We start from the raw sequence: 27005 nt of genomic DNA on the forward strand, positions 1-27005 counted from the left end.
CGTTGGCTGAGGCATGTTTATTATATTTTTTGATGGCCATTGGTCTACAGCAGTGAAGCTACACATGGCAAAACTGTCTACTCTTGTGCACTTGCAAAGCAACGCGCTTTTGATTTATTATCTGCCGTATACCAACTCTGAGGACCTGCGCCACTTTGCTTGGATGTTTAATGGCTCACTAACCTGGATAGATACAGTCCACCAGTTTCTTACTCAAGCACTCACTAGCTAAGCATCGAGATAGCAAAATAGATTTAGTTTTGATTGGAATGCGAACAATTCATTTTGACAAACACACACAGTGCGTCCAATTATTTCATTCGCTGAGCTGTTTCGACACTTGACCTTTCAACCAACCCGCTTCAGAAGTCACCACAAGAAGACAGAGTGGATGTCAGCATGACAACAAGCACTCACACCAATCCAGCTTTACGTCACAACAATACAACAACCAGCCCTTCCTGGTCTCCGCCATGTCACCCGCGTGTTTTCACCAACGACCTCGCACGAAGTGTGCTTATAGTTAGTTGTATATCAACGATTCATATTCCTGAATGAGATAAAACGATTGCTACCCTACCGAATGGGCAGGTCTATTGTGCGCTAAAGCTAAATAGAGTTTACGTATAGGCTCAAACACAAAACAAGCAAAACAATAACAGATCGCATGACTAGAATTACACGAAAATTTATCGAGATCATCAGACTAGTAAGATGGCAGTCATCTGGTCTAACCGACCTATCTATACCTTACACTAAGAAGCTCATTTCGAGGAACGACCCGATCCCAACCGATCACAGATTGGATTCTTATGGAATGCCTTATAGGTTTTCTCTGGCCCCGCGTTATAGACGTGGCCGTATATCGCCACTGAGATCACAGGTGCAGTACACTGGCGGGGGGTTATATGGCGCGTGGTTATAGCGACAGCTACTGCTCGCTGCTCGGAATATCGGTAACTGAATTCAGTGCTGCAGCTGAAGCGACGGACGGCTACAGCGCGGTGGCGGTCCGGTCGAGGGTGACACTGAGTTCGGCGGCGCTGTTCGGCTGTACGGCGGCACGGCTCCTACTCGGAGCTGGCGAACTGCTCAGACGTCTGTCTGGTCAGGTGCAGCTGTGAGAGCGAGCGGATCAGACCGCCGGCCCCCGAGCCGACCCCATCGGCCGCCTCCAGCTGCTGGCGAATGTAGCGCGCCACCAGCCGCTGAGGGTACTCCTGCCACTCCATCTGCTGGGACTTCTCGGCAGTCACCTGAAAACGGCGACCGATTAGCGTCAGAACCGAGCTAGCCAAAGTTAGTCAATAGTCATCATACCAAAGGCATTGAATTAACATATACCAGATTGAAGTAAGGCGGTCAGCTTCCTCACCTGATCGCCCTTCATCCTGTTGAGCAGGGTGACGCAGATGACGGCTCCGCGGATGCCGGCGTGGTGACACAGCGCGGCGAACATCAGAGACTCCATCTCCATGTTGATGATGCCCTCGGCGTGGATCTTACGCAGAAAGTCAAACTTGTCCTCCTCAGTGTAGTCGCAGAAGGCGCCGTCCAGCCGGCCCTGACCTGGGGCGTGATCAATTGTAGATGCATTATAACACAATCGCACCATAAATAGCACGACATCTTTCATGTTTTCTCAAGCGCATGCAAGTTTCCCGCTCAAACGGAGCCGTTCAATTACAAGATAAGTAGGTTGCAAAACGCAACACAATACTAGAACGAGATCCGTGTTACCTTCGTAGAAATCTGTTGTGCACATCGTCTTCCCAGAGTAGATCTGCCACGGGTCTTCAGGGGTGGACAGTGCCTTCAGTTCGGCAGCCAGCTCGGGGTCCAGCAGACCAGGACGCTTCTGGATCTCTCCCAGGATTGCCTGGTGAACGCACTTGTCGGTCATACTCGTACACTAGCATACACACTACGTAAGAAGCGTAAAGACATTCTCAGCCGAATCACCAACCTCGGGCGCTCCCGCGTACATGCTTTTTCATTTTGTCAACGTCAATTATCACGAAGGGATGACCAAACGATGCTATGCCTGCCTACAACCCGTAAGTCAGAGCGATTGGCACCACCGCTAAGCCGCACCTGCTCCAGGTAGGGGTTCATCAGGCCGTCCACGGCGCTCTCCGTGATGACCAGGTTGCCGCCGTCGATGCCGATGCCGCCGCACGTGCCCAGACGGAAGAACGTCGGGTTCTTCACCCGGGCGTGGTACATCAACTTGATCATCTCGTGTAGTAGGATGCCCACAGACGGCATGCCCATACCATGCTGCCGGCGATATAAGTGACCCGTCATGTCGCGGTTTTTCGAGCATAGGCGTCGCCAGAGATTGTCGGTTGGGGGGGCAAAATCAACTTTTGTGTCAAAACTTGCCTTTCCCCAGTCTTTACTCACTCGTTTTACATATCATTCGACGCGCAATGGTGCGAGGAATCCGATGGTGACAAAGGTTTCCTTCTAGCTATGACATGTAATTTTTTACAGAAAAATTCGAAATTTTGAAATTTCATAACAAAACGACTGGTAGAATTATAGTGGCTGCGATTGCCGACGCACTGCAGAGGGCCCCTGTGCAGACGCTCGATGCTCATGATCATTACCCATTAAGAGGTGAAAAACGCTCCATTTAATCGGATCACCCTGCTAGAACCTCCATTCACGCATGCATGCAGAGGTTTTACGTGAAATGCATAGGACTTTTCCCAGCCGCCGATCGTAGCTAAGTTGGGCATTCGGCGGAGAGTGAATGTCGGAAGTGTGAATCGGAATTCGGAAGTAATTTATCTTTGCTTCAGTGAGATGAAGTGTATTGTTCACTCGAGTGTGAACAAAAGTTTCTCGTTTTTCGTGTGAAGGGAAGCGCTGCAAACGCGAACAAAAACTGTTAAACGGAACCAAAAGTAACGCACGGCATAGCGGCAAGGGATCCCGTAGAGATAGGTTTGTGACTTCCAGGCCATTTCAGGCCACTCAGGGTCAGTACTGACTCTCAGAAGCCTGCTTAGGATCCCGGAGATCGACGTGGGTCACCTCAAATATTTACGTGTACGTGGTGCTTTAGGGCTTTCCGAGCCCAAGGTGGGGCCCTCAGAAGCAGTGTGGGCGGCGGGCGCTAAGAGACTAAGCCCAGGGTGAGCCTGGAGCCCTCGGATAGCAGTGTGAACCCTCGGGGTCTGTGTCGAATCCCTAAGGACCCTACGTAGGGACATAATAAACATGTGTTGCGGACCTCAGAGGGACACGTGGGCTGTGACCCCTCAGATGCCGGCTTGGGGTTGGCAAAGTCTGTCGCCTCAAAAATTTGGCTGAACTATCAGAGGCCAGTTAAGGTTCTCAGAAATGTTCGAAGGCTCAAAGATCCCTGTATGGGCCCTCAGAGAACATGAACACCAGTGGGACTTTCAGAGGCCGGTTTGGGCCCTCTGAAAGCTTCTTTAGGGCTCACTGGAGCTCCTTAGGAGCCTTTGTTTAAAGCAAGCTCATGAGCCCTGCGACACTTGTACGGTAGGTACTTGAGCCTGTCGCAGACATTTGACGAGTTGAGAAAGGCCCCGAAGATTTCGTTTCACGCTTTGAACAAAAATTGTGTCAGCACTCCAAAACTTATGAAAATCAGCTGTAAAATGTAATAAAGAACGAACTAGGAACATGTAATGAATCACAGCATTAACCCGCGCCCCGTAGGGGGGGGGCCGAAACGGCCCCCCTGTCCTTTTCGGTCGATATCTCCTAAACGGCTGGAGATATCGCCACCAAACTTTCAGGACCCCTCCGGGCATCAATTTTACACATTGTGACCAAAAATTTTTCCAGAGGCTATGATAGGTTGGCCACAAATGACGTCAGAGTGACGTCATGTTCTGTCATTTTCGACCGAAAAAAGACCTTCGCGAGAAGACCTGTCAGGACTACAGCTTTGAAGATACAGAAAAATGATCAAGACATAAAAGGTGTAGAATTGACAGGGCTACAAAACTGCTATCTCGAATTTTTGAAATTTTTGAGTTTTGACCCCCAAAAATCAAAAAAGCATTTTTTTGGATATATTCGCAAAAAAATCCAAAAAAAATTTTGAGTTTCGAAAAAACCGGAATATATGTGATAGTGCCTACCGTCTTCTATCTACATACCAAATTTCAGATCGATACCTCGTTTTTTGGCCAAGTTATAGCGAAAAAACTGTTCAAAAATGATGACGTCAAATTTTCAAACTCAATTTTTGGCAATTCTAGAACTCGTAGAGCAAAACGAAGACCACCATTAGACTCCCCGTGACAAGCTGCATCGAATCGATACCCATTTTATGCAAAAATATCAACTTTGAAATTTGACCTAATTTGACCTGACCTTCACAAAAACGTGACCTAGGCTGCCCCCAAAGGCTGCCTAACCCACATAATCGCATTTGTCATGTAAAATGGACCATAAAACATGTATCACACGACACATTCATATTGTGACCCCCGGTGACCTGACCTCGCTGTGACCTGACCTGGTATCAGTGACCTCAGATAGCAAAGTATGTGTTTGACGAACAATGTACCATCGATGGTTTTCAATAAATTACCAATTTACTCGCTTTCACAGCACATTTCTTGAATTGCCTGTGAACGGTGAAAATCTGACCTTTGACCTGACCTGTGACGTCATCGGTTTGACCTAGGTCAATGAAATTTGGTCACAAGGTAGTTCTCGGGTGGGGCTATCGAACGCCGTTTGAATTTTGAAAATCGGCCGGTAACTTTCCGAGATCTTAGGGGGGGCCGAAACGGCCCCCCCCCCCCCAGGGGCGTCGCCGACGGGGGGGTCGGGGGGGTCGCGACCCCCCCACTCGTCAGAACCGGGGGGGTCGACCCCCCACTTTTGGCGATGCTGAGTATGCTTTTTTTAGCTATCATGTCAGGGAAGTTGGCGTCAGCAACATCAACAAATACCACGTGAGATTCAGAATCGCTTCAAGAGCTCCCTAGTCCCTATTGCTTATAGGTCAATAAGCTGTGGGCTACAACATCAGCATGACAATATGATTTTAGTCCCTTTTTATCCCTCAAATGAGCGAGCGCTTCAAAACTGACCCAAGCGTTCGTCTGATTGTCAAAATAATGGTTGCAGTCGATTCATCGGATGACGTATCAGTAACTACGAGGTACCTGGCTAGCCTCAGCCCTGCTACCCTCGGACCTGCCTGCATAGGGGAAATGGGGTCAGATGGTGGATCCCTCTGGGGCTTTCCTAATAAGACGCGCAAAAAGGAGTATATTGCAACGAAACTTCCAGTGACCCCGTGTTAATGAATTTTACACCTATTCTAAAAAAATTGGCCCTGATTCGAATATGGATGACCTTGGTAAACTTTTTTGAGTTTTATTTGCTTCCACTTACAAGTGTGGTTTTGGGGGCTGATTTCGAGTTTAACCCTATTCCTGGCGGGCTCCGCCGGGACAAGAAACTGGCGGGGGGGGGGCGATTCGGCCCCCCCTTCAGATCTCAAAAACTACACATCACAGCGACAAACGGTAAACGGCATCGGATACGCACGGTCAAGATCTACAATTTTTACCGAGGTCATTTTCAGGTCAGGTCAAAGATGACGTCACAGGGGTCGAAAAAGTCAAAATGGCGGCGCTAGATATGGATAGTTTTTCTCGAATAACTTTCGAATTAGTCAAGATAGGAACAAACTAAGGGCATCATCGTGATCCTCTCGTCAATCCGCATCGAATGATATATATGTTGACCTCGAAAGGTCAAGGTCAAAGGTTGACCTCAGGTCACGTGACCTCGAGGTCATTATGTATATCATTCGATGCGTCTTGACGAGCTGAACACAATGAGACCATCCACGCGTCTGTATCTTGTTCCTGTACGGAGTTATTAGCCAAAAACCTTTGGTGACCTTTGATGACGTCACATGACCTCACAGCTGCCCAACAGCAAAACAGACCTCAAGGTAGTGAAGGTTGATCGTATATGAAGTCATGTATGGTATATGGGGCCATTCCGACCCGTTTTAGTGGTAAAAACAGGGAGTTGATTTTTCCCCCCATTGACTTATAATGGGGAGGTCGCGAGACTGACCTGACCTTAGGTCACCGATATCAAAATTTCGAGATAAACAAATTGCACATACTGGTACCCTAACTAAAGCCTGAAGAGAAGAAATTGATCGGTCAAAAACTCTAGCTCTGGCGTGATTGCAAACTTTTCTGAGGTAGGGTCACCAAACCACCTCTGGTGACCTGACCTGAGGTCAGATTAACTCAAAATTTTCAGACATGTTGCGTAGAAGCCTTTTAGGAAAAGTCAGAAAATTTGAGCTTCCTAGCTCAATGCGTTTGGGAGAAATAACCAAAAAACCTCAGGGGGGGGGGCTCCTGAGGCCCCCCCGCCAGGAATAGGGTTAACGCCCGTTTGAACCGCTTGAAGTAGTTTTGATAAATTATGGTTATGTAACATGTTACGAAGCTATCGTTGGTGGTTGTCAGTCACCCACTCTAGATGGCCGGCAGGAAGTCTGCTGGTCGACCTGACCTGACCCGACCCGATCTACCCGAAATGCATGGAGTCATCATCTTTGTTCAAGACTAACATCGAACTCGTACTCGGGACCCCGATAACAGCTACGGCTCACTAAGTTCTAGCAGGCGGCCAGATTTTTCCTACTTTTGGGCGTTGACCTAAGATGACGCGGCCAAGACCTTGAAATTGGGCATCATCGGCTTTCTCTCATCACGGGCAGCATTTTCGCTCTTCCGCGAAACTCTACGTCGATCAGGGGCCGAAAGCATGCCTTATGCGTTACGTTGGTAAACGTTTTACCTTAGCGACCCGCAAAATACGAATAAGAGCTACAGCAACACATAAAGCGTATTCGATAGCTTTTTAAAGCTCTTTCGCCAACTTCGCCTCAGATATGACTTCGGGTCTATGGCTTGTGTACCATAGAGTCCAAACAGCTAAACGGACGGATTTTGCCGAAACATTTGTTCTGTAACAACCTATGATTCAGTGAATGTGTATGATATTCATGTTATCACCATCGTTTTTGTTTCGTCGAAACACGTCGCATGGCTTACAATTTGAACTTAAAAACTTGAATAGAAAACTTGATATCAGGTAAAGGTCATGACCTGACCGGAAAAGAACCTGCTGCATATGGATCGATCCGTGTTACTGAGCTGAACACACTCCAGGTGCTGTCATCGCTCTACAACGTCTCCATCAAAAGTTGTTGTCGAAAATGTGTTAGAGACCTTTGATGACCTAATGACTGACCATTTCAGTCACCACTGGTCATTAGCTGCACCTTATCTCTAAAATGAACAAGGTGCCATGGCTACAAAAGTATCTAGCTCACATACCTATTTGACCTGACTTCGCTTCTCAGATGTAAAATCCCAGATTCATGAACTGTTGGCACTTATAATCCCATTCATTACACCAAATTTCAGACTTATAGGAGTAAGGAGATAATCTGTAGGAATGACAAGATTGCAGTTTTAAGAGGCATTAAAACTGAACTTGACATGACATTGTGACCTGACCTCAGGTGACCGCTGCTTGATTTTTATGCACGATGCAAAATTTATGTACAATAAGATATACCGCTGCTTTCGCGGCGCTGCGCGCCGAGGTTTTTCTCCGGGCACACGAAAAAAAAAACCGGGAGTGTGGCTGAAAACACCCCTACCCATCAAGACGAAGACCGGAAACCCGACCCCCCCACTCAAAAATCCGTGGCGACGCCCCTGCCCCCCCCCCCCCTACGAGTGGTAGGGTCCGCCGGTAGCCCTACGGGGCGCGGGTTAACATTTCCGAGTCTGGACTCGGAGTCTTGAAGATTTTGGCGACTGCGAGTCAGACTCTGGTTTGAACTGCACGCTCAAACCGAGTCTGACCTCACAGGCATTCTCAGAAAGGTACCCCCATTTTTTCCCGACTCCAAAATCTCATCGGATCTGTATCGATGTCAGGGGGTGCACGGTCAGAGGTTGGGGGGCAAGTTGCCCCGCTTGCCCCCCCGTGGCGACGCTAATGTTTTCGAGCACCAGTTTTCGGCTGATAAGCATGTGTTATTCAGAAAGTTAAACGAAACATCCGTAACAAATAACTTGAGCGATTAAATAAAATTCTGCGATAATTTTTCTTCCTCTCAAATCTAAATTTAGAAACCTTTTATGGAAATTAACAACGTGATTATCCAGAGATCTTTGTTTGACTTTTAGAAAACGGATTCTATTCAGTTCATCTACAAAGGAACTTGCGAGATAAAATTAGACAACAAAGAGCACACCGTTTCGCACATTTAGCTCTGCCCACGCGATCGCTGCCGCTTACGCTGACTGAGAGCACCGGTCCGACTTTGAACATGGAGTATCTGTACGAGTGCAGCGAGATGTCGAGCAGCTGGGCGCCGGTGGGCAGCTGGTAGCCGATCTCCTTCATGATAAAGTGCGCAAACTGCTCCATCCGTCGCGGAGTGCCGCCCATGCAGACGAACTGACGACACAGGTAAATTGGAATGCTTACATAAGTAGTAGCTGTACAGATGTTCAAGCTTTCAGGTAAATGCAACGTCTATTTATGCGTCAGCAAATTGATTTTGTTGAAGCTAGTTGAAGAAAAACATTTATCTTTAAAAACTTAAAGGTAGTGTGCCAGCTTTCTTGGACCGTATGGAGTTAATGGCCCAGATAAGGAGAACCGGATTTTTAGAACTTATCCATACCTTCAAAACTCATGGAAACGTCTTAAATTCTTCAAATTTTGAGTACCCCAGTGCAAAATTCGCCCCGACGGGTTGTCGGTCGTACCCCAACCACATTTCACACCACTATGAGCAATAAATGCACACACTGAAATCGCTATTACCGATATGCTCATCCAATCAAGTTTCGATAAACCCGTTCATCATCATCTCCTGCGGTTTCGAACACGCCTGTTAGGTGGCTTCTGATGCTCGTCGAGGTCGGAATTTCCAAATACGCGTGGTGCGTCGGGCCGCGCGCTCTGACTTCGGCCAAGAAAAATGCGTCAGCTGATCATTGTCATTTCTGCCACTTGCGTGTGGTGAAATGGGGTCATAATTTATAAGACGGCTTTTTCATATCAATTGTTTTACATAAAATCATATTTCAAACCATAAATAATGTTCGACAGCCAAATAAAAGAAACAATACCAATACGGGCTTACAGTTTAAGGCTCGACATTGTGTTGTCTACGATTAGACAGCTGATAACTCATTCCCGTACGTCGTATGGTCGTAACACTATAATGACCTTTGCTTATTGTCACAAGTGCGCCGCATTCGCGATTGTTGCCCGACGCCTGTTTGCAGGTGAGCCCACTACAGTTGTTATACATATCTAAAAACCGAAAAACTTTTAGGCGAAAAAGGCACTATTCCAGGCCCATTTTTGATTTCTTTTGCGATATTAGGTAAAAACAGAAGCTTCTTATCCTAGGAAAAATAAAATGGGAAATCTTTCAAAGGTGGCACACTACCTTTAAGCGCTTTGCTTTGATCTGAAGATAAATGAAAATGCAGACAACATGATGGTTTCAAAACTTTCAGGAGCATATTTCAGATCGGTTAACCCTCGCCCTGGCAGGGCATTTTTCATAACACGGCCTGGCAGGGGGGGGGGTCGATGCGACCCCCCCCCCCCTCGCGATTGGCTCCTATGGCACCTAGAAACACCAAATTTGGTAGGTAGGTGGGCCACCTGGAGTTCTCGCTCCTGTGCAAATTTGGTTGCTCTAGGTCATTATTTAGGGGGGTTTTGGGGGGTATAAATGTAAAAATTTCGCTAAAAACAGGTCAAATGTTTTTCGCTTATAACTTTTAATCTAATTAAGATAGAGCAAAAAGAAAAGCACCAGTGAACTCAGCACATCAAGGCGCGTCGAATGGTATACTTTTTAACTTGCTTAAGTGTACTTAAAGTTTTTCTTAAATTTTAAGTAAACTTAAATTAATAAATTAAGTTCACGTTAACCAAATTGCATCATATCGCATATCATTCGATTCGGCTGATCACCAGGAACACAATGATACCAATTTTTAAGCTCTAGCGTCATTATGTGCCAAGTTATTGGCAAAAACGTCATTTGACCTCAGTTGACCTCATTTGACCTGACCCATGGATAAGTACGCCAAACAAAGAAGCACCAAGTGACCTGCTGTTAATAACTGTGGTTTCAAAGCAAAAAAGTGATAGAACGAAGCGGATATCTCCAGTATTTTCCGAATTTAGTATTTTCCCATAGGCTTAACATTACGACGTAATGACCTCTAAATGACCTCAGGTCAGTGACCTCAAAACACCCGAACTATATGTTATACAACTCGGTGAACTTAGCACATCCTGAAAGTTTGAAGGAAATCAGTCCAGAACTGTGAGTTGGACAGGTGCAAAAAGAAAATTGAAATTTGACCATGACCTTGTACCGGTTTTTCTGACCTGGTGACCTGACCCAAGGTCACCCGGACCTGAAATTTTCAGGTCATATGTAAAAAGGTTGCCCCATAGGCTATGCCAAATTTGGCGGCGCTGCGCGCCGCCGTTTTTACGCTATCCTCGAAAAACCTTAGGGGGGTCGCATCGACCCCCCCCCCTGCCAGGGCGAGGGTTAAGTTGGATGGGTGGCAAAATCTGACACAGGCTAATCCAACAGCGGTCACGTCCCGGTTCTCCGGGGGCCACGTGATGATGTCCCGTCTCCCGTTGCCCGCGGCGCGCCGTGTGGTCGATGGCCGCAGTTCCACAGATCACCTTGACGTCGCCGAACATGGCGTGCAGGTCGTGCGAGCCGGAGCCGAGAGCCAGGTGGTACAGGATGTCGGAGGTCATCTCCCGCACGTGTGGGTTCAGCCGCGCGATGGTGGTCTCCTCATCGCTGCGGGAGACAGGAACATACAGAGTGCTGGTCAGGAGGGCGGCTCGCCCGCCGAACACGATGGAAAACACGCTACTTGAGTGGATAGCCCGCACCCAATGCTCCCCTTCCCTGGTGATCGCAGTCGCTTACACCGCATCAAAACACGTGTGGTGGACGTCAGTGGCGCCAGTCAGAAAAAACAGCCGATATTCGATGAAAGTTAGAGAAAGATTAATATAGGACAAAATGGCAAGGTGGACTCAAAAAGTTTAATTTTTCTTTCTTTCAGGGTGGTGAAAGGACGCCATTTTACTGTCCAGTAAAGGCAAGAAATGCCAGAACGGTGCAAGAACGAGCCTAAAAAAGTATTGTCAATAGCCTTATTACATTTATTCCATGGCAAGAAATAAACAACAAGAAATGTATGAGAATGAAAAAGAACGAACTGCCTTGTTACGAACTGTTAACTGATTACATACTTTGGGCAATGTGTATACATTAGCTTGGCTTATGCATTCAATGAATTATTACGGAGCGAGCGAAGCGAGCGAAGTCTTTCCTTAGATTAATGACCGTCTTATCGGCCGCCGCTGATAAGACCCCTTGAGGGCTCCAGCCGCGACCACGGCGGCACCGAGCGCGGGAGACGGGCACGCGCAAACAAGGACGGGCGGGCAATAACAGGGGGGAGCTCAGTCGGGGAGCGGCCACGACCGCGAGAGGAGAGGAGTGACACTGCGGCACAGGGACCTATTCCACATTTGTGATGGAAGTGCGGAGAACTGTGCTCTGGCTTAGGAGAAGCACAGCCGGCTGTGTGTTGCACGGGTGCACGACGGATACGATAGAAGTGCGTTGGCTAGTGGATCGAACAACAGGACAGGAGCGGCCACGACCGCGAGAGGAGAGGAGTGACGCTGCAGCACAGGGACCTATTCCGCATTTTCTGTGGCCAGGACACCACCATGTCAGGTGAGCAGGATCATGACATGGGTGCGGGCAGGGGGTACGAGGCGGCAGGGAGGCCGCGGGCGCCGGGGGGAGGCGGCGGGCGCCTGGGGGGGGGGGGCAGGCAGCGGCAGCCGGGGCCGAGTTGCAAGGTGGCGCGCGCGGTGGCGCTGGACGGAGGCATGCAATTGTCGACTTGGGTCGAGTTGCATGGCGCGCTGCAATTGTCGACTTGGGTCGAGTTGCAGGCGCGCGCAGGGTGGCGCTGGACGGAGGCATGCAACTGTCGACTTGGGTCGAGTTGCAGGCGCGCGCGCAGTGGCGCTGGACGGAGGCATGCAACTGTCGACTTGGGTCGAGTTGCATAGCGCGCTGCAATTGTCGACTTGGGTCGAGTTGCAGGCGCGCGCGGGGCGGCGCTTGACGGAGGCATGCAACTGTCGACTTGGGTCGAGTTGCATAGCGCGCTGCAATTGTCGACTCGGGTCGAGTTGCAGGCGCGCGCGCGCGATGGCGCTGGACGGAGGCATGCAACTGTCGACTTGGGTCGAGTTGCATAGCGCGCTGCAATTGTCGACTTGGGTCGAGTTGCAGGCGCGCGCGGGGCGGCGCTGGACGGAGGCATGCAACTGTCGACTTGGGTCGAGTTGCATAGCGCGCTGCAATTGTCGACTTGGGTCGAGTTGCAGGCGCGCGCGCGGTGGCGCTGGACGGAGGCATGCAATTGTCGACTTGGGTCGAATTGCATTGCAAGGCGGCGCATGCGGCGGCGCTGGCGCGGGGGCCGCGCAGTGCGGACGCGGCGGGACCGGCGTGGTCGCGCCCAAGCCCTCTCTCTCTCTCCCTCTCTCTCTCTCTCTCTATCTCTCTCCCTCTCTCTCTCTCTCTCTCTCTATCTCTCTCCCTCTCTCTCTCTCTCTCCCTCTCTCCCGCCCACGTGGCGGCCGGCCTGGGGGGGGGTGGGGGGGGGGGGGGTTGCGGGGCAGCGGTCTCACGTTCGCGCGGCGCCGGTGTTGACACGAGCGGGGCCGTTTCTGGGGCGTCGGACTGGGGCCTGCGGGCGCCCGCCGACTTGGTTTGGACGGGCGCCGCGGACCGGCTCGGGGTGACGGGCACTCGGACCGGACCGGGGGTGTTTGCCCGCGTTAGCTGAGACAGTCGCCGGCGCGGCGGAGTGACGGCGCGTCAGCGGGTCGCTCGAAGGCGACCGTGCCGGCGACAGCGGACGGCGCCAGGGCGAGCGGCGGGCACGGAGCGGCAGGCGGGGACGATCGTGCGCCTGCGCCGCAGGGAGGCGGGGAGGGGGAGGGCGCGTCCCCCGGCGGCATGAGCGCCTTGTTCCCCGGGTTCTTGGCGCACCTCAAGCGGAGCGGCGTGACTGTCAGCACGGCACGGCAGCGGCTGGCCGCCATACGGCACCTACACCTACGGCGCGGGCTGGAGTTCGCAGCGGGTAGGGACCCCTTCGACCCGGCTGATCGCAGGGAGCGCTGTGGCACCATTTGAAGCCATTTTGAAGCGCACACACAGACTCATTGCGTGCCAAGTTAGTGGTTCAAAAAAAAAATGTAGTCTGACCTCATTTGACCCGACCTTAGCGGTTGAAGCATAGGTACAAATCACGTGTTGATGTAACTGTGGTGGTGCAACACAGAAGAGCCGAATTGGAACATATATCTTTCATGTGTATAATTTGCAACATTCTTGCAAAATTTCTTCGCATGCGTCAGGTCGCTGGATGACCTCAGGTCAACCGCATTTGGAAGTGGAATGCATGTAACGGCACTCGAGGAATTCAGCGTGTCCCGGGAGTTGGAATCACATCGATGAACCACTCTGGTTTTCACGGAAATGGCGTTTTTCAGTGCCATTTTGACGAGGTACCGTTTTGTGACCTGGTGACCTGACCTGAGGCCTGCAGAACTCAAACTCCCAGGGCAAATGTCAAATGAATGCCCCTGAGTTGAGTCTCAATTGGTGGCGCTACGTGCCACGGCACTCGCACTATTAACGGCAACTCTGTTACGCCGTTGCCGCTAAAACAGTCCAATTTTACCCTGGGGCCGGGTTTGGGACCGGGTGAGAGCCGGCCGTGCGCTCTGGGCGTTTCGACCTGGGATGGCAGATAGCGGGCTGTGAGCGCCAGGTAGTCGAACTTGGCTGGACATGTGCGTCGCGTAGATCGAAATAGTCAGTGGCACGCTGCGGTGCAGTGGTGGATTCCAGGCTGGGTGCGTGCGCAAAACAGACCACCCCAGTCAGTCTCACGCCGCTGCGCAGAGATGTATTGTATGCCGGCCTAGCCGCATGCGCTGGGCGCCCCGAGTTCGGCTGGCTTTGAGCGCTGGGTGGATTGACATGGTGAGTGTCACGCTGACGTGCCGCGGTGGTTCCCGGCTGGCTGTGTCGACTGCGATCTTCCCCAGGGCACGTATCAGCAAGAAGGCTCATGTTAGACCGTTTCCAACGCTATAAGTCGGAATGTAACTGCACAACTGCAGGTCGTCACTGTCCCGTCGCGGCGGCGGCCGCCGCTTGTGATCCTGATAGGTCAGGCTTTCGAATGAGCCTGATCCGTCCACCTATTATATCCCTCGCCCGGGTGCGGCGTTCTGTTGCGTCTAACGTGTGGGTAGGGGGCCGGTTGGACCCCCTCCCCCTGCCGTTCGGCTCCTGATCGGGCTGGATGTTTGCGGAGGGAGAGAGCGTGCTGCCCGTAACGAGAGAAATCGATGACGTCATCAGAGTCCGTTAATGATTAAGAGATAGGGACCAAGCTAGTCCCACTCTGCACCTGAAGGGAATAAAATTTCTTCAACACCGAAGATGCGGGGGTTGCGACCATGATAGATGGTGGTTTCTTAACCTGGCCGCAACTTGGCTATGTCAACTCAAACTAACGCTAAGTGGGATGGTCATTTCAAAACTGCTTCGTGACCGTTCTTATTGATGCTAAATTCGACCTCAGCTCCAACACTACCCTGGAAGTATGTAAAACTCGTAAAGCCAAATCAGGTCATCAGACCAGTTTCGGTCGCCAATGGGACCTCATTAGGCTCCGCCCACGCGAGCCTCAGGGACGTCCCCCCCAAACGGCCGACTCGTCTCGTCTCGTCTCGGCCGACGCCGGCTCTCCCCCAGCAAGACACTGAACGCGACGGTTAGTGCATGCCTATGTTGGACCACCGGCTGGTTTGACTGGATCCGGTTATACTTTGACCACGTGGTGTGAGCGTCACATTTCTGTTGGCTTAGACCCGGCGTCGGCAAGGCGGTCTAGAGGACGTCAACAGGGTCAACATGTCGCCAACTGGTCGGTGCGCGTGCATGTCAGCACGGCCTCGGTATGGTATCGATATATACCTGGCGCAATAGCGGCGCCTGCCAGTCATGCCAAGTTCCACGCGTATAGCCCAGCAAAAGCAGCGCGGCACATTCGCTGACAAGTGCTCGCGTCACACGCGAAAGCCGGAGAGGAGGGGAATCTGTGGACACAGTGGTGCTATTTGCTTACGGCCTGGACGGCCGTAGCGGTGATAAAGGTACACCGCCGACAAACCGACAAACAAGGGAGGGACCATGGCCTGGGACAGACAGAGAGAGGAGAGGAGAGGAGAGGAGAGGGGAGGAGAGGAGAGGGGGAGAGAGAGGAGAGAGAGGAGGGAGAGGAAGGGGGAGAGAGGGAGGGAGGGAGGGAGGGAGGGAGAGAGAGAGAGAGAGAGAGGGGGGTGCGGCGACATGGATAAGGGAACGTGCGGCCATGAACGATAACACGATTTGGGTGCAGACGGCCATTAAAGGGACAGTATCACCATTTTGATGAAATTTGACATTGCATAGGCCCCACCTTTCTGGTCCGGGAACTGAAGACCGATCCTCGAAGCTCCACACCGTTTTCCCGCTATCGCCGCTCAAAGTACGAAAGGTGTACCACACTTTGAATCGTGCTTCACTATCTTCACTGTTTAAATGTTTGCGCCGTTTTGAATTGACCGCCAGTAATAAAACTTTTACCCTGGTCATTTCATCAAATTTTATAAGGCCAAAACGTTTTTCGCACTTATTCATCACCGTTAAATTCATTAAATAGTCGTAGGCAATTTCCGCTGTTTCCTTCGGATTCTAGCGGCTCAACAAAGGAATTCCTCCAGCTTGAATCACAATCTCCCTCCAATGTATGACGTTTATCACGTGATTGTCACGTGATATTTTCTCCCATTGTCAATTGTCACGTCCAATTGTCACTCCCTCCAATTGTCACGTTACATTTTTATAGGCAATACCTAAGGCTACCTCTCCCTAAGGACAACTCAATCAGAAGAACGACCGCGTAAGCGTAGCGTCAATAATGTATTATCTGCGCCAGTTCTGTAGTAATTTTGCATGCTTCCAAACTGGCGGCCATGCTTGTATAGTGGTGGTTCGCTCATGAAAATGAATCATGAAAATGAAATGTGGTTGCAATATTTTTCACCGAGTTCGGTCCTCAAACTATGTTTTTCTGATTCAGAAAAATAAGAAATGCTAGTAAAAAAAAAATCAGCTCCATACATGGATATTTTTTTCGATGATACTGTCCCTTTAACAGCCAATACTGGACAACAGATTTGGGGAGCGAACGGTATGAGACACCCAAATCGGTAATAGGGGCCACCTATTCGCTTGATCTGCCGCAAAACAGGTCAGGCAGTCCAAGACGCGAGCTCAGCGGCGGCGGACAGCGCAGAAGGGTGGAAACCAAGCGACAGGCTGTGGGAAATGGGGTCGAGTTGCATGGCGCGCTGCAATTGTCGACTTGGGTCGTATTGCAGGCGCGCGCAGGGTGGCGCTGGACGGAGGCATGCAATTGTCGACTTGGGTCGAGTTGCAGGCGCGCGTGCGGTGGCGCCGGACGGAGGCATGCAATTGTCGACTTGGGTCGAGTTGCAGGCGCGCGCGCGGTGGCGCTGGACGGAGGCATGCAATTGTCGACTCGGGTCGAGTTGCAGGCGCGCGCGCGGCGGCGCTGGACGGAGGCATGCAATTGTTGATTTGGGTCGAGTTGCATGGCGGGGACGGCGCGCCGTCCATGACCCTGCTGGAGATGCTCCCCTTGCTCATTGCCGCGGTGGCGTGGGACAGTGCGTGGGCGGGGGAGCGAGTCCTCATCCAGACCGATAATATGGGGGTCGTGGGAGTGTGGGGGCGGGGGTGGGCCAGAGATCCGCGTACCATGGCCGTCGTCAGGCACCTGCTGTTCAGGGCGGCCTGCGGCGGCTACGAGCTGGTCGTGCGGCACGTCGCAGGTCTCGACAACGGCCCCGCGGACGCCCTCAGCCGCGGTGACATCGCTCGGTTCCGGCGCCTCCGGCCGCACGCCGCGGCGCGGCCTACTCCGCTGCCAGCCGGCCGGGCAGACTGCGTGGCGGACCCCGTCGCCGGCACCCCCGCCCTCACACACGTGTTTCTGTAAGGGACGGACCGCGTCGCTCCCTGCGTCGCTCCCTCCCGTGCGCGTATCGTTTACGTCGCTTCCGCCGTCCAGACGGGCGGCGGCCCCGTGATCAGAGTGCTCAATACACTTCCGTTTTTTTTTTTTTCGTCATGCGCTTCTTTCTCCGTTTGGCGGGTTTTGGCGGTGGCGGCAGCGCCAGCGAGGGATCGATCATTATCAGCCAAAGCACAGGATGGTGGGCGCCGGCGGTGCGTCGGCCCGGAGACCTCAATGACCGTCTTATCGGCCGCCGCTGATAAGACCCGTTGAGGGCTCCAGCCGCGACCACGGCGGCACCGAGCGCGGGAGACGGGCACGCGCAAACAAGGACGGGCGGGCAATAACAGGGGGGAGCTCAGTCGGGGAGCGGCCACGACCGCGAGAGGAGAGGAGTGACACTGCGGCACAGGGACCTATTCCACATTTTTTTTTCTTCTTCTTCCCCTCCTTTCTTTTTCTACCTATTCGTCGTGAACTCGGTGGCGGCAGCGCCAGCGAGGGATCGATCATTATCAGCCAAAGCACAGGATGGTGGGCGCCGGCGGTGCGTCGGCCCGGAGACCTCAACGGAAATTTCTTAGTATGAGCGGCCGGCCGGCCGGCCGGCCGTGCGGACGCTTTTGCGAGGCTTATATCTCAGCAACCACTTGACCGATTTACACGCGGTAATTTTTGTAGGGTAGCTTCATTCCTTCTACCAAGTATTGGACTATTCCCGATGCATATAGGTGACCCCTTATGCACGTGGCACGTGCAAAACGAAGAGGTGTCAGTTTTGTAATTGTTGCAATATCTCGGTAACTACTATGCCGATTGCGCCGAAAGTTGGCATGTAGGTAGGCACCCACTAGGCACTGCATATCCATGTGCCAGAGTTGGGGTGCTGCTGCACGTGCGCACGTGCAGGGGTAGTTTCCAGATCTCGAGAACGGCTGGACCGATGGCGCTCAAATTTGGTACACGGTTAGGGACCAGTTAGCAGGGTGCCGTGCACAAGTCAGTTGGGACCCATTTTGCACGTGCGCACGTGCAGGGTGCCGCTCCCAGATCTCGAGAACGGCTGGGCCGATTGTGCTCAAATTTGGCACATCGCTAGAAACCGGCCAGTAGGGTGCCGTGCACAAGTCAGTTGGAGGTACCCCCTCGAAATTTCGCACGTGCAAGACTCACCCCCTCGCTCGCTCCGTTAGTCGCCCCAAAAGGCGCTATACTGGTTCATTACTCAGTGTTGTGACAAAGAAATGCGTTGTCTGTCGTATGGCCTCTGAATCGTTTTTCCCGCGCGCTGGTAAAAAAAAAACAGCTGTCAGACAAATAGATCATCTAAACGGTACCACCATTAACACTTAATAACAGAACTACTGTTTCGGTTTGTTTTCTGATCTTCTGAGGAAGTGCTGAGAAATGTTACATGAGGGCTGATATCAGCCATTTCCCCAAAAATAAGCTTCCATATCAGTCACTCGTGCTTGTGACGGAGATGAGATATATGTCTGCCTCTCGGAAACAGCTTTTAAAGAAGGTTGTAATATATGGACAAAGTTTGGGGCATGATCGGACTAATGTGAGCATAAGACAGTGTTAAAGGGACCCTCCCACCTTAACATTAGATTTGAGTTGAGTTAGCCAAAATGGGGTCCCTGGCTCACAATTACCGGTTTCGGCACTCACAACATCGAGAAATGCCTTAATTCGGAAATATTGAATTTCAAAATTGCAGCATTTTGATTCAGAGGGGCTAATGCTTAGGAATACCCCTCTGAATGTGTGACGTCAGCACAAATATCTAACGATTTTTAAATGTTTGACTAAAACGTTTTGTAGCACGCGACGGTATATGCTATTTGCGCGCAACATCTGCCGCAAACGCCGCACTTCTAAAATAAAGTCGCTAGAAACAGCGGAGATCCCAAAAAAGTAAACAAAAGTAAAAGTCTAATATCTTGAAAACCGGTGAATATTTTTCGATGAAATTTGGTAGATATTCGTTTTTGCTCTTTCTGAACCGAGCGACATCACTTTCATGCCAATTCATTAACTTTTTTGAAGGTGGGAGGGTCCCTTTAAACTTACGCTAGCATGAGCAAGTATTTGCGGTCACGTTATCATATCGATTCACATCTAAAGAGGACATTGTCTTTTTTCATGCTATTCCTGAAGAAGTATTTTTCTCTTTATGTATGAATTGGAACTGCATATTACACAGGTCAAAGTACATTTTACGATCACGTTTAATAAGTAAATTTATTGCGCACTTCGCATAATTGATTTTTAGAAATAATAATCTGTACGGCACACACGTGTATGACATTTGTCTGGATCTACACAGCTGCTCTGCCGTCTGACAGTAGAACTATTTCCGTCTAATATAGGGTGACTTATGGTCTGGTGGTAAAATTGGCGGTGCAAAGTCCGGTGCCGGGGGAAATTCCTTCCCTTTCATTCGTAGCGTAACGGCTTTTCTCGACACTTGTTGCATACGGAGGAGCATCAATCAGCACCGATGTCTCCACTTTGCCATTTCCGTGATTAATAGTTGGTCTTTTGATACATTGACTAGGCCCATTTACATGGGCAGTGCAACGTCAGGTTCCTCATATATAACTAATACAAATGTCATAAACTATGTACATAAACAAGCAAATGTTCCCTGGCTAGGAATAGGCCCATTACTTACCCGCAACTAACCAATTCCACAGCATGATGAAAGGGGTGCCGAAATGATGAAACGAAAGCGGTGACCTTTATATACGCCAGCCGGTATCATATGTACAAAAGTGATGAGCCGACGCGGCAAATTGCATGCCATTGGCTGCTATCACACGGGGCCATCGGAGCCCCGGCCCGGTCCGGTGATACGGAGCCCCTGCTGACCTCTGCGGTACCGGCATAACGACCGACAGACACGACCTGCCGGCCGACCCGGTCTCTGGAATGTCGTGACGCCCTGCCGCCTGTCACGGACGGCACAGTCACGGTGACAGCACACCCGTGTCAGGTGACCCGGCGGGACCGGGGTCACCGGTCACCGGTCACCGCCGGTCACTGGCCACTGCACCAGTCTGCACCCGGCGGCCGTGGTGACCGCGCCGCGTCAGCCTGCAAACCGCAGCACCACTGACCGAGTTCGGACTCAACCGATCGATGTCAACACGCACCCTGACTGTCGCTTTCGTCCCGCTTCGGCCCGGGCACCCCTCCCCAGCTGCCGCCGCCTGGTCTTCGTTCGGCCGCCCCCGCCCCCGCCCCCGCCCCCACCGCAGCCGACGGTCATCGCCCCACTACCGCGCCGCCGCGCCGACTGTCGCCGGTCGCCCGCTGCCGCTCCAGCCCCTGTCCCCTGATTCCCTGCTTCCACCCCTGTTTACTGCGGGTCCTAGCGCCTCCCCCACCGGTGTTCGATCCATGCACGCGTGAATAACCAGAGAGAGGTTTGTGAGCGTGCTCTGTCTTGCTCCCGTACACCGCACGCGCAGAGGAGGAAGAGGGAGGGATGGAGAGAGATAGAGAGTAAGAGAGAGAGAGAGAGAGAGAGAGAGAGAGAGAGAGCGAGAGAGTGAGAGAGCGAAAAGGAGGGAGGGAGGAAGAGAGAGAGAGAGAGAGAGAGAGAGAGAGAGAGAGAGAGAGAGAGAGAGGAGGAAGGGGCAGAGATAGGGCAAGATGTGCTGTGATTAAAATATGATTAAAACGTGATTAAAATATGATATGACGTGATATGAAAGACTCGATAAGATATTATAGGAATGCTTTCGGGGCACAAAAAGGACAGATTTAGGTAATATCTAATTTGCACAATGTGCTTCTCTTTTGTAATATCTGTTCAAAGAGCAATTATAACCAATAAACTCGCTTTAGCAGCAAACAAATTGTACTCCCTCGTTCATTTGTGACTGTTTATAGCACAGTCGCATGGGGAAGGCAACAGATGGTGCACGGCTGCCCTTTGAAGTTCGCCACCGACGTGGGCCGACTGAACATCGACTAATCGGACCATGGCCTAACAGGAGGCGTGGCCGGTGTGATGACGTCACACCTGTGTTGCAGCAGTTCGTCCTTCCGCTGACGCAATATCACACCGGCCATGAAAGGTCGGGGAACGGAACTTGACTCAGCGGTTGACATATACGATTATCGAGCATGACGCGATGAGGAAACGGCTCTGAGATGCCACAAACTCGATCAGTGGTCCGACATATGGAGACAAATGGGCAGCGCAGCCGTGCCTCGTCCGCTACTGTACTATTCAAAGCCGGTTCTGGAGCTTTGCGAAAGTCATGACACTCTGGTCATGACTGGCAGATGGGTTCTATTTCAGCCCGCGGTGTGTTGGCGCAGTGGGACGTCAAAACGGAAGTCCCGCAACGGCGCAACGAGTGACCGTTCTCCTGAGAGTGGAATGAGTGCTGTGGGCGCAGCAAGCTGCAGTAAAACGTGTCCACGAGAGAATACTTTGGCCTGGCTTCTCGTACCTGAGCAGTTAAAATGTATTCGTGTCTCCCCTTACTCAGCGCTTCTGTGGTGCGCCATGCCCATTTCTTGCCAGCACAAACTATTGCTATATTATGCTGTGTGTTATTTAGCATGTCGGATATTTGTCTGCAATCGAAGGACACCATGCGATCGATGTGTACAATGTAATTCATTACTTTATTTATTAGGTGATGATAGACGATTGCAATCAGAGTTGACCTAAGCAAAGAACCGTTATCTAGGAAATAAGGAGCATGCCACATGGCGACCTAAGTGATTCGATGGCAATTAACCCGCGCGGGGCTGGGGTCTCCAGCCGAACGCGCGGGGCTGGGGGGGGGTAAATTTTACCCCCCCCCCCCTGTTATCTCCCAAACTAATAGTCCGATTTGGAAAATTCAAACGCCAATCGAAAGCTCTCATCACGAACTACTAAAAACATGTACTTAATTTAAAGTTTGAGGTCAAGGTCAAGGTCAGGTCAAGGGTACAAATTGCAAGTTTCTACAGTATCGGCCTTGCACCGTAGTTGCCGAAGAATGGAGTCATGGACTGAGACTGATCGCCCAAAACGTGTTCTTAGGCTACCAAGACAATATTCGTTGCATACAATATCATTCAGAGGTCAAGGTCAAGGTCAGGTCAGGTCAGGTCAGGTCACCAAAAAACAAAATATAGAAAAGGGCATGTGCGACACATGTTTTATGGGTCATTTTACTCATAGAATTCAATAGGCACATTCAATAAGTGATATGGACCACCTCTGGATGAATATCAGGTCGAGGTCAGGTCAAGGTCAGGTCAAGTGAGGTCAAATTTTGAAGTTGGTTGTTAAGGCCTAAAAAGGTGTCTATCTGATGCAGTTTTTCACGGCGAATCGAATGGTGCTATTTTTGTTTCCGTACGAGGTCTAGAACTTCCAAAAAAGTCATTTTTCAAAAAAATTGTGTGTCGTGACGTCATAAAATTTTGAATAACTCCCACATTTTTGAACCGATTCTTCTAAAATTTGGTATGTAGGTGCACATAGACCACTTCTCTGACATATATTCCGGTTTTTTCGATAGACTCAAAATTTTGGATTTTGTAATGATTTTCCCAAAAAAGTCAGTTTTTTGAAAAAATTTAGGCCAAAATCCAAAATTTTCAAAAAAACGAGATAGCCATTTGATAGACAAAGTAAAATTACGTATAACTTTTTTTGTTACGTCTTGATTCCTTTAAAAATGAAGATGTTAGCGGCGTTTGAACTTTTGCCGTTTTTGAGGCGAAAATGGCGAACATGACGTCACTAAAACGTCAATTTCTCAAAAATTTTCCGACGGATTTCGCTCAATTTTCAGGGAACGTGTCAAATTGATGTAAAAAAAGGCACTGAAAGTTTGGCGGCGCTGCGCGCCGCCGTTTTTGAGATATCGCAAAAATTCGCGAGGGGGGGTAAAATTTACCCCCCAGCCCCGCGCGGGTTAATATCGCAGATAATTGCAATACGATCGTGTACCAAAAATTAAGCACGCCTCGGTTTGCAAAGATTGGATATTGGACATTAGACAACGGACATACCTATCGATAACTTACGCCGCATCAAAATACACGCAATAGCCCTTTGGATTGGATTGCTTTCTATAAAATGGATCATACGGAAGCCTAACGACGTCTATAAAAGCGCCTGATGCGCCGTTGGTTCTTTAAATTTCGGTCCAGCGGTGGCGTTTATTAGATGAGATTTACGTGACGTGAGGAATCGATGGACCGCGGCGGCCAGACGTCCGACGTCACCGAAAATCGAGTGGCCACGTCACGACACCCGGCTCCGGTCGTTAGCGTCTGCCCGGCCCGCCACCGATTGGCAGTTATCAGTGCGTGCAGTTGTCTGTTGTCATGTGTCCAGTCCAGTCTTCTTTTCGTTCGCAAGGTGCCTGGGAGTGTTAGGATGGCTCACAGGTAATGATAAGCATATCCGTGACTTTTGTAAAAAAAAAAATAATCTTTAAAAATCATTAAAAATATATATATATAAATATTTAAAAACGTGGAGCAACGACACCATGTTTGGTGCATGAAAAAGACACTTAATCTTTTCACAAATTAAAAATTTCAATTTTTGGTCATTAAGGGTCAATTCATCATGTAACCTTCATTGAAATGAAAAGCACAGCTCGCCCTAGCTTGACGGACTAAACGATCGAAGTGAAACTTTCAGCGATTGATGGAGTGGCATGGTGTAGGCATGCATTGCATACGTGATCTAAGATTTTCCATATCGGTTATATAGGTTCAGGCCAATTTAGTGGCCTCTTCATCAATGGTTAAAAGGAGAAAATACAATTTGGAGGCGCCAATTTGGAGGCGTACTACTTATCTCTATTTTCTTATTATCAAAAGATACCTATTTCGCTTGCGTGTGCAAGATATCTCAAAGGTCATATGAGGCGAAGAAAGGGTCGCAGAATGGTTGAGAAATGTCCAGGTCATGTTTACTTTTAAGGTGTAAAAGATTTTGACAAACTTATTAGTGTAATAGTACCTCGATATTGTCACTGACGAAGGCACCCAGCAGGGTGCCTTCGGCTGGGCTCGCTGGATCCGACACACCGATGCGCAGTACTTTCAAAAGTCTATACAGGCAACTGCAGATGCTTGTTCTCAATGCAAATGCGACTGCATCTCACCTATGACCTAACCCACCAATGTCTCTCATCCGAGGCGCTGCTACTTCTCACCTGACCACTTCACCTCACCTACCGCCATATCATCACCTACCCCAGTAGCCTCCACCATGGTATGTCGTATGTACACTCGGGGGCAGATTGATGTTCTACAACTCTTTATCCACCGGGTTCCTATGGCTCAGCATTGGCAGCAGCCGCCTGGTACCGGTAGACTGTGCCGCTTCACTTACTTGTCAAGCGGCACAGCCTACCCACACCGTATGACACCGGTCTGGGTCGGTGGCTGGAAGGCGATGTGTGCCGCCTGTGACGTCAGCGCAGCGGTGAGGGCCGAGCCCGGAGGCATGGCTCGGGTCTGCGCGGCGCGGCGGCTGGCGAGGGCTGGGGAGTGATGCGGGGTGGGAGGGTGGGAGCATGGACCATCGCGCGGCTGAGCGAGTGTAGTTAACTTTCGCGTCTCAATGCGGCAATTATTCTACCTAACAATTGCGCTAAAGCAGTTAAAGCAGTTAAAATGTCCTATGCCCTAGACAGCGCCTATCTTTTACTTGCTATGCGTATTACGAAGCACTTAAGCGTGGCAATGAGAGAGCCGATAGAACTTATGTCACACGTGCATCGAGGTGCGGAGCTATATTTTGTATAACATGTTAGTATTAAGGCCTTGATTGAGCAGATTGGTGTCTATTGTTTGCAACGGCAATCGTCTAGAGACGTGGGAACTAGGGGTTATGGGTATAGTGCGGCAGCTAACGCCCCAATTTAAAGCGATTATTACTGTTCCTCATGTGGTCGCAGCCACCAATAGCAAACCGTTCCAACCAGGAGCCAAAAAGTCGGGCACTCAGAAGGGTTCGAAACGGGCTTCCCCCACCGGTCAGCCCACGATACGAGCGTTCATCCACTGAGCTACCGAGAATGGCCCCCGGCAACAGAAAACAAAATGACGTTCACCCGCTGACCGCCAATGACAGTTTTGTGACATTTCATCGCGTTTGACCGCGGCGGCCGGCGGGTGGTCGCTGGTCTCGGTAGCTCAGTGGATGCACGCTATAGTGTCGTAGGGTGACCGGTTGGAGAACCCCGGTTCGAACCGTCCTAGGTGCGAGACTTATTTGCTCCTAGTTGGAACGGTTTGCTATTGGTGGCTGCAATCACACATTAGAGGAACAGTAAGATTTGCTTAAAGTTGGGGCGTTGGCTGCCGCGCTGTCCAAACAACGCAGTTCCCACGTCTCTGGACGATTGCTGTGCGAAATAATAGATGCATCAATGAGCTCAATCAAGGCCTTAATACTTATCTGTTATAAACAATGCAGCTCCGCAACTCGATGCACGTGTGATATAAATTCTATCGGCTGTCCCAATGCCACGTTAAAGTGTGTCGTAATGCTCATGGCAAGTATGATGATAGGCGCTGTCTTGGGCATAGGATATTTTAACAACTGCTTTAGCGCAATTGTTAGGTAGAATAACTGCCGCCTTGAGACGTGAAAGTTAACTACACTCGCTCAGCCGTGCGATGGTCCATGCTCCCACCTTCCCACCCCGCCTCACTCCCCAGCCCTCGCCAGCCGCCGCGCCGCGCCGACCCGAGCCATGCCTCCGGGCTCGGCCCTCACCGCTGCGCTGACGTCACAGGCGGCACACATCGCCTTCCAGCCACCGACCCAGACCGGTGTCATACGGTGTGGGTAGGCTGTGCCGCTTGACAAGTAAGTGAAGCGGCACAGTCTACCGGTACCAGGCGGCTGCTGCCAATGCTGAGCCATAGGAACCCGGTGGATAAAGAGTTGTAGAACATCAATCTGCCCCCGAGTGTACCACTCACCCGGCGTTCTGCTGCTCGTTGCCGTCCCCCATGGTGGCCGTGTCGTCCGGCCCGGTCGGCGGCCCGGCGTGCAGTGACCGCAGCCGCCGGCGTCGGCACTAGGTGACTAACCTTCAGCTGACCCGGCTGACCGGGACGGACCACCGACGGGTGCGCCGTGCGCCGACGCAGCGCCGCGCCGCCGACCGGCTACCCTCTGCTATCGAGCCCGCGCGCCGCCCCCGCCGCGCCGACACGCTGATACGCTCCGCCGGCCGGCCATGGGCTGACCGCGCGCACCTATCATCGGATCGACGACGTGAAATGATGCGGCCGTCGGGACCGATGCGTCGGCCGAGACGACGTTCGGAAACGGTGCGGGTATTCGACGACCGGCAGGTTCTCCGAGTCGCGCAGAGCTCGTCGAGGAGGAGTCGGAGTTCGAGAAGGATGATCTGTCGGCCGCTGAGATGTCATGCCGTGCAGCTGTCTCGAATTGACGTGTCAATCAGCCGCGATCGACAGCTGGTGCCGCGGCCGCTCAGCCAGTAAGTCGTCACGCGATAATGCCAGTGACAAACGGGGTCCAAGTCGACATCAAAGGAAGCTCCTGCGTGATGTAGCTCATTACGTATTTGCGTAGTAGTGGTTTGTTGTATGCACATTGAATAAAGTTCTATAATCGAGTGGCGAGCGGCAACGATCACAAAATTAGAAATAGCGCGGTTCTAGTGGCGC

General features: G+C 51.0%; 1 protein-coding gene across 1 annotated transcript; it reads right to left on the reverse strand.

Moving 5' to 3' along the window:
- LOC122383899 (uridine phosphorylase 1-like) lies at window positions 1–26320 on the reverse strand. The gene is made up of 7 exons (XM_043370756.1): window positions 26289–26320; window positions 10789–10912; window positions 8350–8511; window positions 2095–2280; window positions 1741–1879; window positions 1376–1569; window positions 1–1256 (listed from the first exon to the last, which is right to left on the reverse strand). Exons 1-7 carry the CDS (start codon window positions 26318–26320, stop codon window positions 1071–1073), a joined length of 1023 nt encoding a protein of 340 aa, XP_043226691.1. The 3' UTR covers window positions 1–1070.
- Window positions 26321–27005: the final 685 nt, after the last annotated feature.

This window comes from Amphibalanus amphitrite, unplaced genomic scaffold (genome assembly GCF_019059575.1).
Source record: "Amphibalanus amphitrite isolate SeventyFive unplaced genomic scaffold, NRLGWU_Aamphi_draft 000176F_arrow, whole genome shotgun sequence".
Classification (NCBI taxonomy): Eukaryota; Metazoa; Arthropoda; class Thecostraca; order Balanomorpha; family Balanidae; genus Amphibalanus; species Amphibalanus amphitrite.